General features: G+C 44.8%; 1 protein-coding gene across 8 annotated transcripts in view; it reads left to right on the top strand.

The window, feature by feature from the left end:
• LOC148863054 (uncharacterized) overlaps positions 1-19,446 on the top strand; it is a 20,019-nt gene extending 573 nt beyond the window's left edge. For 2 of the 8 annotated variants that reach the window (XM_088979149.1, XM_088979147.1), the window contains exons 2-5: positions 59-105; positions 1,881-1,980; positions 2,141-2,239; positions 16,644-17,307. In XM_088979149.1, the coding sequence (XP_088835275.1) occupies positions 2,176-2,239; positions 16,644-17,029 (450 nt within the window). In that variant the 5' untranslated portion in view covers positions 59-105; positions 1,881-1,980; positions 2,141-2,175 and the 3' untranslated portion in view covers positions 17,030-17,307. Of the gene's footprint in view, positions 1-58; positions 106-1,880; positions 1,981-2,140; positions 2,240-4,726; positions 5,158-13,179; positions 13,781-16,495; positions 17,308-18,805 lie in introns of those variants that run through there. The other 6 variants (XR_016110167.1, XR_016110170.1, XR_016110168.1 and 3 more) reach the window with 6 other exon arrangements.

Raw genomic sequence — 19,446 nt, 5'->3', positions numbered from 1 at the left:
CGGATTGTATTTTTTGTACATAACTTGATCTGAGTTTCCTTCTTATCTCATTGACAAGGGAGGGAGGCATCTCGTGCACGGCTGCGGTCTTAGTAGGTCTATCAGGTATTTCTTCTAGCCGTTAATGTCTTAGATTGAACATAAATGATAATGGTGAGAACTTGATGAAGCTGGAAGCAAGGTAAGTGTTGGAAGTAGGACTTGTAAAATCTTACAAATGACCCAATTTTAGAATCAAATCTGATATACTACACGAGTAGTCTATCAATTGCGACATAGCCCGAGTTGTAATTTAGGATTTCCCCCTTTGTAATTCTATACTTCATGTTCCACGATGTAGAAGCGATTCTGACAGTCCTTTGGATGTTGGAAGGCCACCATTTTCCCTTGGGGGGCGTTATTTTTTCGCATTTTGAGGGTTCTTTTTTCAGGTTTATGTGGGGACCAATTGGGACATAGCCCGAGTTGTAATTTAGGATTTCCCCCTTGTAATTCTATACTCCATGTTCCACGATGTAGAAGTGATTCTGACATTCTTTTGGATGTTGGAAGGCCACCATTTTCCCTTAGGGGGCGTTCTTTTTTTCCGATTTTGAAGGGGGATTGGTCAATGGGATTTTGGTTCTCGTTGACCAAGAATCCCATGTTCTTTTTTAAGATTTATGTGGGGACCTTTTCCTGGGTACCACTTACCCGGGTAAGTGATGGGTAAATAACTTTTCCACATGGGGGAAAATTGCCAACACTTGAATGGGACAAAAATGCCCTTTTTAATAATGGATTTTTATGGATAAAACGGTTGCCTTATTTACATGAGAAATAAAAGAACATGGGTAAATGCACTTACCCGGGTAAGTGTTTCCCAGAAAAAACTTATCCAGATAGCTGCATTTTCCCGGGTAAGTAACTTATCGAAAAGTGAACAGGACCTTAGTTTCTATACTGTCAAAGAAATGAACGTGTATATTATGTATTTTATGGTTCTTTTACCCCACTCCACTTACCATTCTTGGGATGCCATAGTGTATCTTTGGTTTATCTACCCTTGACACCCATTGATAGACTCCGTTTTCAATATATTCAGTTATTATTATTTATTATTTTTCGTTTTCAGTCTTCTCACGGGCCTTGTATTTTCTTACACAGGCACCTCATTTTTATTCTAGATTACTGAAAATGCATCTCTCCTCTTTCATTTTACTCGGAGTTATCATTATCTAGAAAATGTCTATTGCTCTAATTTGTTGTTATGCATTAATCTCTTCAAATAATCAGTTTGAAGAGTATGGTTTTCTCACAGGGGTTCCAAAAATCCCTTTGTAGATACTTTCCAATCAATCACTTTGCATGGACTTTCCTAAATGAATTATGGATGAAGTGTCCATGATGGGCATGCACTGGGCTCCAATACTCGGTGGATTCTTGATGGACACTTCTATGTAACATTTTTTGTTTTTCCTCTAGCTTATTTGATTTTAATGAAATGTGCACGGTGAATGACATTTTCCTATAAAATGTTACCTAGCAACAAAACTAATAATTTTTAACCCTTTTCTATAGGTATATAAATGTTAGAAACTTAAAATTCAAAGGATAAAACTATTTTATTGATATATACTTTTCAGTAGATCTGTTGCCGAGTCTGACTCTTGGACATACATTGGATTCCAACTTCTCTGTCCATCTCCATGCTAACAACTCGTATTTGGATCTGAAAACCAAGAGCCATGGGTCTCCACCTCAGGGTGGTGAAGTTATTTGTCAATTCCCATGATTCAAAACGGTCTATCAGTGAATTCTTTGTGTTAATGGTATTTTATTTGTCAATGTTGCTTCATGGTTTACCTTGTATACAACTTTTTCACCTTACCTGCATGCAGAACAGTTGGACTGGTGAAAAATGGTTTAGAGGATCAGAGGAAAACCTTTGTCTATCAGCTTTTCTTCTCAGTTTGGGCACCCTATGAAACATGCTGGAAGGTATGATGTTTTCTTTTTGGTGTTTTTATTTTGTTGTTTGTTAGTTACCATGATTCAAAACGGTCTCTCAGTGAGTTCTTTGTGTTAATGGCAATCTTATTTATCACTGTTGCTTCATGGTTTTGCTTGTATATAACTTTTTCGCCTTACTTGCATGCAGTCACTTGGACTGGTGAAAGAATGGTTTAGAGGATCATGGAAGACCTTTCTCTATCAGCTTTTCTTCTCAGTTTGGGCACTCTATTAAACATGCTGGAAGGTATGGTGTTTTTTTGTTGTTAGAATGTGTTCTATTCACAATGAAGTAGATTTCCTAGTGAAAAATCTAAAATGCAGTTTTAAAGAGTTACACAAATTTGAAATTATTTTCAATGGACTGTGCTACCGTGAGAAGTATTGGGAATTAACTAATGGTTATTGATGGAGCGCAATCCGGCAGATCTTAGCTGTCAACGATTTCGCCTCTGAGCTGGAATGACGGGGAGCCTGAAACGGAAAAGATGAGGGAACTCCGGGGGGAACCCGGTGAGATAACTCCGAAGCTCAAGTTAGTAATCTCTCAAAGGCAAGGTATAGACCAGATGGCGCAAAGTTCATATACCTTGTTGTTGGGGGTAGGGGGCCTTTTATAATCACTTCACGCACTCGCTCCGAAGCCCTTGTCAGGTCGGGTATGATTACCCTTGCATTTGTCAGTTCGGGTGTCGTCCTTTCTGCTGGGACAGAACCGTCATTGCCTTTTATCGGAATCGTCTCTCTAACTGGAGATGGCGGTTTCAGGAGGCGGTGGTAGGTGGCCGTTTGGAGTGCGGCCATCAATTGTCAGATCCCAAGTCAGTCAGGTGCGCCGCCCTTGGGTACGAACTTCCTCGGTGTCAGGCATAGTATGGTTTCTTTGGTTTTGGTGCCCTGAAGGCGATGTGGTGGAGTGGTGAGCGAGGCGAAGTCTTGGAGTTCGGAGGTATGCCCTGTATTGGTATAGGGCAGGTCAGTTCGGCGAGATGTATCCCGAACTGTTATAAAGCAGGCCAGTTCGGCGAGGTGTATCCCGAACTGTTAAGGCAGGTCAGTTCGGCGAAGTATGTCCCGAACTGTTACAAGGCAGGCCAGTTCGGCGAAGTATGTCCCGAACTGTTACATGCAAGCCAGTTCGGATTACTGTCTGGTTTGGGGCTAAGGGTGAGTTCAGGCCCCTAGTAGGGAGTTCGGACTGCTGGTTTCTCCCCTTGGTGCTCGCGCCTTAAGCGTGCTTTTGTGCCGAGCTGTTGCCTTTGCCACGTGTTGCGTAACTGTGAGATCAGGCTAAATCTAGGTGATAGGTGGATTTGTCCCATTCTTCGAATCTTGACTGCGAGAGGTGCTTTGCCAGGGTTCTTTTGGTTTTCTGGAGTGTCCGAAAAGGCGGGAGACGTGCCTACTGCATTTGACGGACGTGGCAGCGTGCATTTATTTTAAATTTCAAAAAATCGCGCCACTGGGACGTGACATCGGATCTTTTAATTTTGAAAAAGCGTGCCACTGCCGCTTTGAGGAGACATGCGCTGGCAGTTGTCAGTTGCAGAGACGTGTGCGGGATGTTGTCAGTTTCAGAAAGACGTGCGCCGGCGCAACGTCGGTTTCACGTGCACTGACGTTTTGCTCTTTTCGGAAAGACGTGCGCCAATCACGTTTCGATCTTAGGGGACGTGCGATCAACGCGATTGCGGGCCGTCGGATTGTCTTTGATCTGCACTGTCGGTTCTTGGTTACTGTAGCTATAAATAGTAGGGGACCCTAGTCGATTTGTCACTTCTGCAGTTTGCTTTTTGAGCTCGCGTCCAGGCTTTTCAGTTCGCGTTTAGGCTGGTTATTTAGCTTTCAAGGTTTTTTGGTTTGTTCCAATCTCCGGAGCCTTCAAAAACTTTCCGGTGAGTACCTTCCTGAATCCACATCTTTTCCTCGATGTCTAACTTTGATAGCTCAGACGATTCTTCAAGTAGGACTGATGTAGGTTTTACAAACCGAGCCGTATCCCTCGACTGCCTTAGTGATCCTGAGGTGGAACTTGAGGATGACTATGAACCCGTAGGCCGAGCTGCTTCGGGCAGTTTGGCATCTACCTCTTGCCGAGGTCGGATGCTAGACAGGTTTGGTCCTTCGACCATGACGCCTGAGGGGCTCCAATCTATACTTATGTCTTACAATCTACCTGGGGGGTATACATATTTCATTCCTTCGGGTAGCTTTCCTTGGGAACACGGTCCTGATGAGATCGTGATTTTTCGAGAGTAGCTCGCTGCGGGGCTACGACTGCCTTTCCACCCCCTTATCGTCGAAGTCATAAACCACTTCGGCGTTACCATTGGTCAGCTTCATCCGAACTCTATTCGGAACCTAGTGGGGACAGTCTCCCTTTTTTGCGAATAGAATTTCCCTTTACTTGTCTCCTTGCCCTAGCTTTAAGCTTCTGCACGAACTTCCCAATAAGGTCCCGGCGTGGAAGCGGGACTACTTCGGTGTGTGAAGTGCACAAGGGTGGCCCTTTCAGACCGGGTGGGGTGAGGCCGCTCCTGATTCTGGTGTCACTCTCAATAAAGAGACGGTGAAGGGCCTCCGGCAATGGGCACGACAATGTTTAAAGTGCCATCAGTACTTAACGGAGGCCAAGCTTATTGCGGCCGGCCTGAGTTCGGGTAGGTTTCTAGCTCAGAGGTTTCTTGTTTGCTTTGTTCCTTCGTTTTTTCTGATGTCGAACTCTTTTCTGCAGGTGTGATGGACGCAGAGAGAACTCGTGGGGGGCGCCTGTTCCAAGGCATGAAGAGGAGGAAGCGGGTCGTCAAACGAACTCGTACCGAGCTGCCCCTGGATGAGGAGCCTCAAGTTCCAGGCCACACGACAGAGGATCTTCCTAGGGAGCCCGAGGTGGCTCCTCCGATGCATGAAGCGGCCGGGGCGCCTTACGCTGAGACCACTCACACGGGTGCTCCTGCCTATTCTAGTGCTCCTACTCACTCTGGGTCCACTCATACGCGGGCTGGGCCCTCGGGTTCGGGGGCTCAAGGGGAGTTAAGGAGCGTGTTGACGTCGAACTACGCTCTTCAGAAGAGTAGGGAGGCTACTTTCCCCGAGGAAATCGCGGCGTGGACCGATCTCCCTTTGAATCAGGTCGCATGCCGTGTCGTAACTCATGCTATGGTGGTAAGTCAAATTTCGTCTACCTTCTTCATTTTCTATCCTTCTTGCTGTTATCGCTTGTTTCTTTTGGTAGGTGAATTCTTCAATTCACGCCTTAGTAGCCCAGGTGGAGAGGAGCTCGCGACAGGCGCGAGCTGCTGAGGCGGCTGCTCATGCTGCCGAAGAGGCTTGCCGTGCCACCGAGGCGAATACCCGAGCTGTTGAGGCGGCCGCTTATGCTGCCGAAGAGGCTGCTCGCGTTGCCATGTCCAGGCAGGCGATGTCTCAGCGGGATGCCGAGGCCATGAGGGTAGTCGTTAAGCACATGGCGGACTTGTGGTTGGACCTGCAGCATCAGGTCGAATATCTTTAGGAGGACATAGGGAGAAAATGCAGATCTTTTACCAAGGTATTGAAAACGCCAAGAAGAAGGCCGTTGAAGACTACATTGCCTCTCTGCGTTTTGACGACCTGATGATGGATTCTTACCGAAGAGGATTCAAGCTGAGCTGGTGGATGATCCGGAACACGTACCCCGACCTCGACGTTAGTGCCATATCCACTTTGCGTATAACTCAAGAGATGGCCAATGCTGCAGATGGCGAGCTAGATTCTGAAGGCGAGGCAGGGCCTTCGGGTGTTGTTGAAGTGCCTTTTGATGGGGAAGAAGTAGCTCTGGGCATGTAAGTTTTTTTTAAGTGCCTTCTGATGGCCAATGTACTCTCCTTTTTCTTGCAACGGAATAGAAATCTTTTCGGTTAAGGTGTTCTTTTTCCCGAACTGATTTTGTCCACTTCGCTTGGCGGTTTATAGGTAGTATCGCCTTAAGTTAACAATGTTCCATGCTCGGGGTACTTATTTGCCTTCTAAGGTTTCAAGCTCGTATGCCCCCCCGAGCGCTCCCTTTACTTTATAGGGCCCTTCCCAATTTGGACCAAGTTTGCCCACACCGGGTTCGGGCACCATAATCTTACGAAGGACCAGGTCGTCGATCCGGAAGTTTCGCTGCTTTACTCTAGCGTTGTAGTAGCAAGCTACCTGCTGCTGGTAGGCCGCTGTCCGGATGTGTGCGAGGTCCCTTACCTCGTCCAGTAGGTCAAGGTTGGTACGTAACTCATCTCCATTTGTTTGATCGTCATATGTTTCTAGTCGCAATGTTGGTACTTCAATTTCCGTCGGGATTACTGTTTCAGTGCCGTAGATGAGGTTGAAGGGGGTTTCTCCCGTGGCGGTTTTTTCTGTAGTTCAGTGAGCCCACAAAACACTTGGTAGCTCTTCCACCCACAACCCCTTAACTCGATCTAGACGCGCTTTCGGTCCGCACAGGATGGCTCTATTCATTACTTCTATCTGACCGTTTGCCTGCGGGTGCGCGACTGATGTGAAGTTCTGCCGAATCCCCATGTTCTGGCACCACTCTTGGAACTTGATATCCTCGAACTGCTTGCCGTTGTCGGAGATTAGTACCCGAGGTAACCCAAAGCGACATACTATGTTCTTCCAAAAGAAGTTTTGTATGTTTCGGGTCGTAACTGTTGCCAGAGGTTCGGCTTCTATCCACTTTGTGAAGTAATCTACTGCCACAACTAGGAATTTTCTCCCACCTGTTGCTGGTGGGAATGGCCCCAAGAGGTCGATGCCCCACTGTGCAAAGGGCCACGTGCTGGCGAGGTATTTGAGGTCGGAAGCAGGCTGGTGGTGGATATTGGCGTGCTTCTGACACTTGTCGCATTTTCTTACGAGCTTGACTACTTCTGCCTTCATCGTTGGCCAGTAGTATCTTTGTCGAAGTGCTTTTTGGGCGAGTGCTCTGCCCCCAGGTGTCCGCTGCACAGACCTTCATGAGTGTCGCGGAGTACGAACTCGGCTTCGGTAGGTCGCAGGCAACGCAAGTAGGGGAGCGTGTATAATCGTCGGCACAACCGTTCGTCAATTATGACGTATTTGGCTGCCTGGCGCTGCACCCTCTTGGCCGCATTGCGGTCTGCAGGGAGGGTTCCGTCTAGCAAGAAGCTCACGAGTGGGTCGATCCAGCTCGGCTTTGCTTCGAGGACGGGAGCGACCTCCTCTGCCCCACCGAGAATACTAAGCCGAGGTAAATCTTCTATGTACACGGTTCTCATGTTGTTGTGGCTTGTGTTGGCTAACCGGGACAGAGCATCGGCCTCAGTGTTCTCTGACCTCGGGATTTGCCTGATGAAGTGTGACTGGAAGTTGAGCAGGGCCTCTTTTACTTTCGCCAAGTATGCGATCATAGAGAACTCGCGTGCTTCGTACTCGCCCGTAACTTGGTTGACCACGAGCTGGGAATCGCTACAGATGACCAAGTGCTTTGCTCTTACCTTTTGCACTAAGTTCAGTCCGGCTATCAGTGCTTCGTATTCTACCTCGTTGTTAGATGCCGCGAACTCAAAGCGTAGTACGTATTCCAATTTTGTGCCGCCCGGGCCGCATAAGACTATTCCGGCCCCGTTGCCTTGCTGGTTCGAGGAACCATCTACGTGAAGGATCCAGGGCTCCTCATCCCAGTTTGCGTTTCGCCTGACCAGGAGAGATGCCACACTGGCTGCTACTTCATGGGGTTCAGACTCTATTGGCTTCGGAGCTCCGGGTTCGCCCGAACTGGGGACTTTGGGCTCAACATGTTGAGGGGCTTCGAGGCTGAAAGTGCAGTCGGCGATAAAATCTGTCAAAGCTTGGGCTTTAATTGCGGTCTGTGGTTTGTACTGGAGATCGTACTCGTTGAGTTCGATGGCCCACTTCGTCAGTCGACCCGAGACCTCGGGCTTCAGCAAGACTTGTCTTAGGGGTTTGTCGGTTAAGATGACGACGGTGTGAGCTTGGAAGTACGGGTGGAGTTTTCGAGCTGAAATCACCAGTGCGTACGCTATTTTTTCTATTTGCGGGTATCTTGTCTCTGCTCCCTGCAGAATTTTACTAACGTAATAGACGGGTCGCTGGACCCGATCTACTTCCTTTACTAGTACCGAACTGACCACCTCGTCGCTCGCCGAGAGGTACAATTCTAAGACCTCGCCCTGCTCGGGTCTGGCTAAGGTTGGTACAGTGGCGAGGTAGGTTTTTAGCTCATCGAATGTGAGCTGGCAATCTCAGGTCCATTCGAACCCTTTGCCTTTGATTGCTTTAAAGAAAGGCAGGCAGCGGCCTGCCGATTTTGACGTAAAGCAACTCAGAGCGGCTATGCGGCCGTTTAGCCTTTGAACTTCTTTTACTTTCCGAGGTGGTCTCATATCAAGGATGGCCTTTATTTTGTCCGGGTTGGCCTCAATACTGCGCCGGTTGACAATGTACCCTAGAAACTTACCCGAGGTGACACCGAAGACACACTTGTTTGGGTTTAGTCTCATGTTATATTGACGCAGAATTTGGAAGACAGAATCTAAGTCTTTTATTAATTCTTGCGAGAACTGTGTTTTGACGACCATGTCGTCTACATAACATTCGATTTTCGTGCCAATTAAGGGCCGAAAAAGTTTATTTACAAGTCTTTGGAAAGTCGCACCAGCATTCTTTAGTCCGAAGGGCATGACCTTGTAACAGTACAAGTTGAACTCGATTATGAATTTGGTTTTTTCCTCGTCGGACTAGTCCATCTTGATCTGGTTGTAGCCTGAGTAGGCGTCCAGGAAGCTTAGCAGTTCATGTCCCGAGGTCGCGTCCACTAGGCGGTCAATTCGGGGCAGGGGGAAGCGGTCTTTTGGGCAAGCTCGGTTCAGGTCAGTGTAGTCGACGCACATGCGCCACTTACCGTTAGCTTTTTTCACCAGCACTAGTTTGGCTACCCAGCTCGGGCAATGAACTTCCCTTATGAAGTCCGCTGTGAGGAGCTTTTCGACTTCTTTGTCGACCGCCCTCCAGTGCTCCGGGGCTAAGTTGTGTTTCTTCTGTCTAATGGGTTTGACTACAGGGTCAGTGTTAAGCTTGTGAGTTATAAGGCCAGGGTCAATACCGGGCATATCCGCCACGGACCATGTAAAAATATCTAAATTTTGGAGTAAGAAACTCACCAGTTCAGTTCGCAAAGGCTCCTTGACGGAAGCACCGATTTGTAGTGTTCGCGCCGGATCTGTAGCCGAGGTCGGGACTGCGACTGTTTCCTCAGTGGGCGAAGCTCGTTCCCTGCCCTGCTCCGCAGGCCGCTCCAGTTCGAGGTCGTCGGTTGCCTTGGTTTTTCCCTTTAGTGTGGCAACATAGCATTTGCGGGACTCAAGTTGGTCATCCCGCGCTACCCCCATGCCGAAGTCCGTTGGGAACTTCATTGCCAGATAATAGGTGGAGACCACTACATGCAGAATATGCGTAATTAGTCGCCCTATTATGGCGTTGTATGGAGAGGGGGTCGCGACCACCAGAAAATCGTGGTTGAGTCTTACCGCGCACAGCCATGTGCCGACTTCCACAGGTACTGTTATCTTCCCCAGGGACCTGACTTCCTCTCCGTTGAAGCCCACCAAAGGAGTGTGCGTGGGTTTCAACTTGCTTTTCTGCAACTGTAATTGGTCGAACGCCGATTTGAATAGGATGTCCGCCGAACTGCCTAAGTCCACCAGTACGCGCCAGACTTCGAAGTCGCTGATCCTTAGCTTTATGACGAGCACATCGTCGTGGGGGTAGTGAACACTTCGCGTGTCGTCTTCTGTAAAAAAGATCGGTTCTTCTGTCTTCAGCCTCTTGGGAGGGTTCTGCTCCTCTCGGGCTGCTTTGCGAACTGACGTCCGTGTTGCTGCTGAAGTGCATCCTGCCACCACCGAACCGCCCACTATCACGTGGATGGTTCCCCGGACTGGCCTCTCTTCTGGGGGAGGTCGCTACAAGTCTTCGACCGGTCTACTGCTCGACTTGGGGGCATCCTTCCCGTGTTCCCCTTGCCGACCTACTTTATTACTATTGTCATAATGTACATAATTTCTCAAGTACCCGCGACGGATGAGTCCCTCTATCTCGTCGTGGAGATTATTACATTGCTCGGTGCTATGACCGTGATCTTTATGAAAATCTACAATATAGATTTTTGTTCCTTTCATTTGGGTTGCTCTTTGGGCGAGGTGGCCACTTTATGTAGGGGGTGTCCTTGATCGTCATTAAGATCTCGGTCCGCCTTGTGTTCAACGGCGTGTAATCCGTATGAACTGCTAAGGGAGCTCGGGACGGTTGGCTTGGCTTCGCCTCTCGGGTCTGGCTTCTTCTGTCGCCGGGGTTGGAGGGCTCGCCTTCTCTTTTTCTTTTTTCAACCCCGCCTTCGGTTCTCTGGTTGATCTCTTCCTCTGTTCTCATAAACTTGTCCGCAAGCTTGAGGAAGTCGGCTACGGTTGCTGGCTGGCTGGCCACCATGTGCCATTTGAATTCTTTGTGCGTCACCCCTCTTTTGGCCATAACGAGCTGTATCGCGGGGTCTAACCGAGGGATTTGCAAGCATGCTTCATTGAACCGCTTGATGTAGCTCCGGATGGGTTCTCCCTCTCTTTGGATTACCCCGAAGATACTTTCTTCGGTTCTAGGGCACCTCTTGCTGGTGACAAAGTGTGCAGTGAAGATCTGCACGAACTGGGCCCAGCTTCTTATTGACCTGGAAGCTAGGTTCCGGTACCAGGAGTGGACCACCCCTCTGAAGGTGGTGGTGAAGGCCACACACATGCACGACTCGCTGGCCCTAGCGAGGTGCATTTGTGACTGGAATGCGTCGACGTGGTCGTTGGGGTCAAAGGACCCATCATATTTGTCCAGAGATGGGAGTTTGAAATCTCTAGGCAAGGGGACTGCCAGAAGTTCTGCTGACAGGGGGGAAGGAACTGAGAGAATGTGGACGGTTTTTACCTCACCCGAGCTCGTTTCTTCCTTGCCTCTGAGCTCGGGTAGCACACGGGTAGCAGTTCGGTGGCTTCGCCGGCGCCTTCTTTGAGTGGGCCTGGTGCTGGCGCTGCTGGCCTCCGTGTTGTCGAGCTTGATGGGCCCGGAATGCTGTCCTGCTGCTAGGGCGCTGAACCGGTTCTCCGTGAGTGGGAACTCGGGCTTGGAGTGCCGAGGTGACTTTGTCGGCGAGGTTCTTGACCCACCCGTGAGCTACGAGGCTGGGGGTGATCTTTCTTTGCTTTCGGCCCGGGGATGAGGCCTGACTATTAGGGGGGTTCTGGGGTCAGGAAGCTTCTTGGTGAGGTCGTCCACCTTGAGGGGAGGCCTTGACCGACTTTGAAACAGGGTGCCGGGGGGGGGGGGGGGAGCAGTGGCTGGTTTAAGGGTAGCTGAGGGAACTATTGTTGATAATGGTGTTGGGAGAGGTGGTGCAATACCTGGTGTTGCTGGAGTTGGTGCTGTTGGAATTGCTGCATTTGGGCATGCATCGCCCGCATGCATTGCATTAAATCATCAAGCTGGTTCTGGCGGGTTGCCAGTGGGACAGCAGTTGGTTCCACGAAGTTCGTTTCAATGGGGAGTGGAAGAGGGATGTTCAACGAAGGAGTGTTCAGAGGCGCCACTGCCTGTGGCACATTCAAACTGGGGATCCCATCCACTGAAAGGGGGATGGTGAACTGCCCAATGCACACCGCTGGAACATGGAGTTGCTCTCCGGTAGTGGTTGTTTCTGTTCCACGTCCGGCACTGTTGAAGGAGGCCATGGGTGTTGGAGTTTTTGAAAGATGGGTAGGTAAGAGAGATTTAGAGGGAGGCTTTTAGAAGCGTTCCCACAGACGGCGCCAATTGATGGAGTGCAATCCGGCCGGTCTTAGCTGTCAACGATTTCGCCACTGAGCTGGAGCGACGGGGAGCCTGCAATGGGAAAGATGAGGGAACTCTGGGGGGAACCCGGTGAGATAACTCCGAAGCTCAAGTTAGTAATCTCTCAAAGGCAAAGTATAGACCAGATGGCGCAAAGTTCACATACCTTGTTGTTGGGGGTAGGGGGCCTTTTATAATCACTTCGCGCACTCGCTCCGAAGCCCTTGTCAGGTCGGGTATGATTACCCTTGCATCTGTCAGTTCGGGTGTCGTCCTTTCTGCTGGGACAGAACTGTCACTGCCTTTTGTCGGAACCGTCTCTCTAACTGGAGATGGCGGTGTCAGGAGGCGGTGGCAGGTGGCCGTTTGGAGTGCGGCCGTCAAGCGTTAGATCCCAAGTCAGTCAGGTGCGCCGCCCTTGGGTACGGACTTCCTCGGTGTCAGGCATAGTATGGTTTCTTTGGTTTTGGTGCCCTGGAGGCGATGTGGTGGAGTGGTGAGCAAGGCGAAGTCTTGGAGTTCAGAGGTATGTCCTGTATTGCTATAGGGCAGGTCAGTTCGGCGAGGTGTATCCCGAACTGTTATAAAGTAGGTCAGTTTGGCGAGGTGTATCCCGAACTGTTAAGGCAGGTCAGTTCGGCGAAGTATGTCCCAAACTGTTACAAGGCAGGCCAGTTCGGCGAAGTATGTCCCAAACTGTTACATGCAGACCAGTTCGGATTACAGTCTAGTTTGGGGCCAAGGGTGAGTTCGGGCCCCTAGTAGGGAGTTCGGACCGTTGGTTTCTCCCCTTGGTGTTCGCGCCTTAGGCGTGCTTTTGTGCCGAGCTGTTGCCTTTGCCACGTGTTGCGTAACTGTGAGGTCGGGCCAAATCTTCCTTCATGAGTTATAGTTTTGAATCCTATGATTTCCTTGCTATCTCATGTTGGCCATTAAAGGCTAAAGAGTAGGGAAAAACAACTTGTTAGGCTATTTGGCCTATTGTAAGGAGTTTTAGGCTGGCTTGGCATATTGGGGCCAGAGCTTCTGGGTATCCCATGTTCGGACTTTGGAACATTGGAACCCTACAAGGACTGAACCCTACTTAGAACATTATCAGGTTATTAATCAGCATTGGCATGAGACATGTAATCCTCTGACTTAATTGCATTTATGTGGTTGATGGAGAAATTTTTTTCCCTAAAAGGCACCTATACAAATTAATTCCCGAATATATTACAGTTAAAAAGAAATCTGATTAAATTGAATGTTGCTTATTGATTAATGCTAAATTAGTTCACATTAATAGCCATTATCTTGGGGTTTTTCTAGCTTCACTGTGGCCATGAAATCCTGCTTATGCCCAAAAAGAAACTGCAACATAGAGTTGGGTAGAAGAGAAAATGGATGAAAGGGAAGAAGAGCAAAGGAAACAATCTGAAAAAAGAGAATTTATAACAGGGGATGGATTTTACTCTGATCCCGTTCTCCCAGTTGAAGAAAACCTCATCAACCTGGGGTTCTGGGTTCATGTAAAATTACAGCATTGCAACATCTTTTTTTTTTATAAGTAGCATTGGAACATCTTCCAAACCCCAACCAGGGTTTCATTAATATTAATGTAATTTCGGCTTGGAATACCTTAACTTTCATGGATTTTAACAAGCATTCAGAGTAGAGTTGGGAACACTGTGACAATGAGGTTATGCTAACTGATGCTACAAGACACCGGTGGAAATTTGAATATCTTCTTTGAAAGATAAAATCTCCTTCAGTTGGTATGAGTTAAGACTTAAGGCTGTGTTTGGTTTAGCCTAAAAGTTCCTCTTTTCCCTTCTTGTACAGCAGCTCTAGCTGCTAAACCAGACCACAATAAATGATGAAATAAATAAAATAGAAAGAAGGAAAAATATAACCAGATGATTGTATGGTAGATTGAGAAATGTCTTGCTTCTATGAGTGACAGTTCAAAGAAGATTAAAAGCAGGAGATGAAGGGTCAAAGTGTATATCTGAGAATCTGAATAAAAAGTTACAATCAATGTCACGTTTGGCTGACATGAGAAAAGTTGTATGAAATCCCTTCATCTTCAATGTTTCAACGTTGCTCTTTTTATTTGTTTTTTCTTTTTACTTTTTTTACTAACTGTTTTTTTTTCTTTTATTACTTGAGCATATATATATATATATATATATATATATATATATATATGTATATGTATATGTATAATTCAAATTATTAAACATATAAGAAGTCAAAATAAAACTCTCTTAGATCTTAATTGTCTCTAATAAAATCCATTTTTACTCTCTTCACTTTTATTATTCTCTCTAATAATCAATGTTTGTAGCATCTCACCTAACCCATTAAATTCTTCCTTTCCTCTTAAATCTTTTAACCCCTTTGGGCTCTTTCTAATGAAGTAGATACATCAAAGCTTAAGAAAAAAAAATTATTAAATTAAATGAATTAAGCCACGTTAAAGGGCCAATCCAAGACCAACTTAAATTTGGACCCTAGCCTGGACACTAATGTCATAACCTAAATTTACCTATTCAAACCTAACCAAATTTCCATTTAACCCCATGCATTGCATGGGCTTACTTGCTATCTCTTATGTAAGGATAGGTGCTTAAAAGCATTGCAAATTGGCTATGTTGGTCATCTTGTATGTACAGGTCATGCTCCAAATGGTTATTGAGTGTTCAAATTAGAGTTCCATTATAAGGATGAAACATGTCTTGTTTTTTGAAACAAAACCAACTTGTTTTTGTCTTTCAAAACAAACACAGTTTAATAGTTTAATTGTTTGACTGTGGGGAAATATGAAAAACAAATGAGAAAAAAAAAAGCATTGATGCTGTAGAAAGCCGCACATTGAAATCCAAATTGGTAGAAAACTCCCTTAGTTTTTAATAATAATTTAAATTTGATAATAGGTGGGAATGTAGTTTGAGTTTAAAACTTGGATACATAATTAAATAGGGAGAAATTAAATTAATTAATAGCTCAATTTAAGGAAGGTTGTCATGAACCAGAGCCGAAAGGCCAAAAATCAGGGAAATGGATGGCATTGGGAACAAATCCGACCAAAACCATATCCAAATCCGAATATGGAAAAACGGTTTTGGATGATGATATGATCTTAGAGGAACTCGAAGTCTGTGTGCGAATCTATTCCCACCCCATTATATTTTAGTTTGATAGTAAATATGTGGTTATTTATCTCCGGTTCAGAATCTAATCAAATATTTGGGATCGAATATGAACCAGAGTTACAATGGAATGTTATTCTTTTAGGGCTGCAATTTGGGCCAGGTTAGTTGGAAGTCAATCCAAAAAAAAAAAAATCGAGTTGGGTTGATTTGAATTTCTGGTTAAGGTTAGGGTTAGGATTAGGATTGAGGCCTTGACAACCTGAGCCAACTCAAACATAACGTAGCTCCATATTTATATTATAAATAGTATATAAAAATTTATTTATGTATATTAGTATAGAAGGCTCAGTTTGGAAAGAATACAAATATAAATATGTAGATTGCAAAACCTTGTATTTTGTATTATTTTCTATCTATTTGTACTGTACATATTTGTACTCCTTCCAAATGGAGCCTAAGTGGGTTTTCTATTTTTGGATTTTGAGAGGGGGGAAAGATCATAAAGTTGGTCAATGGGATTTTGGTTCCCATTGACCAAGAACCCCATGTTCATTTTTCAGATTTATATGGTGATCATGGAAAGTTTATTTTCCTGGGTATTATTTAACGGGTAAGTGATACCCATCTCCAAGGTGGGTAAATAATATTCCCATCAAGGGGGAAAGTTGTTAACACTTGAATGGGACAAAAATGCCCTTTTTAAAGTATATTTTTATGGCTAAAATGGTCATTACTTTATTTACCTAGGAAATAAAAGAACAAATTTACCTGGATAGGAAAAACTTACCTAGATAATTGCATTTACCTGGATAAATAATTTATCAAAAAGCAAATAGAGTCTAAATATAAATATTTGTATATATATATTATGTATATACGTATGTTGCATCACTGGATTTATTTATTTATACGTATGTAAATATATATAATTTTAAGTTTGTAATAAAAAATCTTTAAAACATAATAACTATGCCCCTTTACATATAATGATGTGAAACTGAATTTACATCAACCCTTACAGTAGAGAAGTTAGGCAAACCTGAACCCAACCCGAGCTCAACTTGAAAACTTGGGTTGAATTAGGTTTAGGTTGCAGGTTTGGAGTTCCATAGCTGGGGTTGGGTTAGGGTTGATCTCCACAACCTGCTTTATACGGTAAAAGAGTGGCCGTATATGTGGGGTTAAAAGTGCATTTATTGTAAAGAGGTCCACAAGGGGGCCTGAATTTCAGACGAGAAGGTTCGTGGATTGCGGCGAAAAAAAGCATGAAGGTTCGTTGAAGTTTGGTGGGTTCTCTTTTCTTCCATAGTCATCTCTCATATCTGAGACGAAGGCTCATGCGAAGTAACGCTGATGATTTGAATATATATCAAATTTGCTGGGCGAGTTTGGCATCGTGCTGGCGATTTTTCCTTTGTGTTCTGCCGTTTTTGTTTCCTGTTCTTCTCGTTTGGGTTCTGGTTAGCTTCATTCTTTATTATTATTCGTAGAGAGAGATGGATTGCAAAATGAACTGCACCAAGCATCAATCAATTCCGGTTACGGCCACCGGTAGTCACAACTGCTCTAGATGTGAAGACAGAAACATATTGCCTTTTCTTTCTCTGGCTTTCTTGACGTTCAACAGTATCATTGCAGTTTGCCGTGCTTATAACCACCGGGATTTCTCCATGATTGGATTTGTTCTTTTTCTCTACTTTGGATTCATGTCTCTTTTAGCCTGTTTGAAGGCCTTCGATCGCTTGCCTCTCCATGAGGAATCCCCCAAGAAGAGCTGCTTAAAAGTTGCGATTTGGGTGCTCTCCACAGCTCTCAACGTCGGACTGGCCATTCATTTTGCTCCGTTGCTCTTCCCAGTAGCCTTCTTCATCATCCTTGTGCTGGCAATGGCAAGCAGCGCCACCAGCTTCTACTTCTTCTTCATCTACCGTGATCGCCGCACTAACGCAACCAGCAATTGTTCTAGTGACATCAAGAACGACAAATCTGTTGAGTCTCTTCCTTTAGCTTTGCAGAAAGTTTAACTGCAAGAACACCAACTGATTGCTGTTTTATTCTGCATACTCGTGGGTTTTGCATGTAGAGAGTATGCCTAAATTGCATGCCAACAAAGAAAAGAAAAACGCTCTTTCAGAGGAATTTACTGCAAATCATTGTTTTCTTTTGTTTTGGGTTTTGTTTTACTTTGTTTCTTTGTTTGTAGATTTTTTTTTTTTTTTTTTTTTTTTTTGTTTTTGGTGAGAGTTTGTTTGTAGATAAAGTAGTATAGAACTGGAAAGTTTTTTTTGTTCGTTCTCAAAAACTCTTTTTATCTCTTAGTTGCTATCAAATCAAACACAGCCTTTTAGGCTATGTTAAGGAAAAAATAGGGAAAGGAAGGGAAAGACATAGAACCTATACAAGGCTTGTAAAGGTTTTCCTACCTTTCCCTTCCTTTCCCTACATTTTCCTTCAAACTAAACATGGTCTTAGTGAAACGATGAACAATCAACACGAAAGTTTTTCATGTCATGTACTTACATATTTATGATTTCGTGCTTATCAACACGAAAGTTGTATCTGGGTAGGGATGGCAATTTTCCCCATTTTCTCGATCTCTGTGGGGATCCGCCCCGAATGGGGCAAAGATGGGGATGATTTTCCCCTGTAGGGACGGGGATGGGGAAACTTTCATCCCCGTTAGCGGAGATGGGGCAGGGGCGGGGAGTGCCCTGTAGGGACCCTGATCCCCATTTTGTGGGATCCCCACTAATATATATGTATAATTGTATATATGTATGTATATGTTATATATGTAAATATGTAAGCACACATTTATATATTAATATTTTAAAAAATATGGTTGAATATGTTAGAATATTTTCTAATACGATTGTAAATATTGATTATTTTATTTTTATTTTTTTAAATAAAATAAAAAAACAAAAACAAAATGGTTAGCATTATAAAGAATCACAGGGAATGGGGATTCCCGCAAGGATAGGAATCCCAGTGGAGATGGGGATGGGGATAACCTTGTATCTGTTAGCGGGGACGGGGACGGGGATGGGGACCATGTTCCCTGTCCCTGACCCCGATTATGAAATTAACCCACGTTCTCGTCCCTGATCCCCGCTAGAGATAAAATTTGTCCTCCATCCCCGATACCCAACGGGATTCGAATTTTTTTAAATAACAGTATTTATTTGAAAAATAAATTTACTTAAAATAAATAAAAATTTTAAATTATAAATAAATTTTTAAATATGTTTTGATATATATATATATATATATATATATATATATATATATATTCGGAGTCGGGGCAGGGCGAGGACCTCAATCCCCATCCCCGATCGGGGATTCTTATTAATCCCATCCCTATCCCCGCCCTACCAAAACAACCCCATCCCCAATTCCATAATCGGGTTCCGTCGGGGATGGAAAAAATTGCCATCCCTAATCAGCTTAAGTTTCTCACGTGACATGCCTTTGGCAAAAGTCCATAAATATAAATAATTTGCAAGTCAAATGAAACATAAGGTCTAAAAGAAACAAAAATTCCAGATGAAGATGCTGTTGGGAAGGTATTGATTAGAGTGGGATTAAAATTTAAGACGACCACGGGGGATTGGAGTGGGAATAGAGTGGGGTGCACGTAAAATTCCATGCCGTTTGTACGGAGAGCCCTCGCAGTTTCGTGAATTGGTATCTTTTTCTCACAGAGCACATTTTACATCACATTCCACTGTATATTGGGAACATCTTTTTCTCCCATCCCATGTTAATAACATACAAGTAGGGAATATGTTATATGGCAGGTACATGCCCTGAGGAGCAAATCCAGATTCTAGTTTCACAGATTTGATCCCATGCCTTTGTATGCAGGGATACCGAGTGATCATATCAGCTATTGGGTCATGGGTGTCTTTGGAGATCGATATGCCACTCCTTTTTTTATAATTATTGGTGGCAGGATTTTAGTGCCGGAAGAACTCGCTGAACAGAGCTTAGACGGAGTTGGAAGGAATTGGTCAGAGTTTGGGAGTACTGTGGCCGTGAGGATCCTCAAAGAGAATTCTTGTCATGTCCTCATTAATCTTGCCATCCTAAAATTCATCTCTAAATTTTGGTCCAACTATGGTAAGATAATCAGCTGTTTTAGCTTCTCACACGCATATGGTTGAATTTGATTCTTCTGTTATCTACCGGGGACTTCATTGAGAATTGACCTGTTTATGATCAAGTTGGAATCTCCTCCATTCATGATGTTGTGTACTTGGAGGCTGTTTGGCAAGTTTTTTTAGATAGATCCTTTAAAAGCCTAGTAGATGAAAAGACATACTGAATTTTTGGAATCTCTTTAAAGATCAAGACTGTTTGGTTTGTGTCGTAATTTATCGAATTATTGAAAACAGTTGAACAAAATATTTTCAGTGCAAAAAGATCAAATTTTGTTTCA

Source organism: Nelumbo lutea, chromosome 3, assembly GCF_056320005.1.
Source record: "Nelumbo lutea isolate HS-2025 chromosome 3, American lotus-T2T, whole genome shotgun sequence".
Lineage (NCBI taxonomy): Eukaryota > Viridiplantae > Streptophyta > Magnoliopsida > Proteales > Nelumbonaceae > Nelumbo > Nelumbo lutea.
This window is presented reverse-complemented; position numbering and strand designations above follow the sequence as displayed.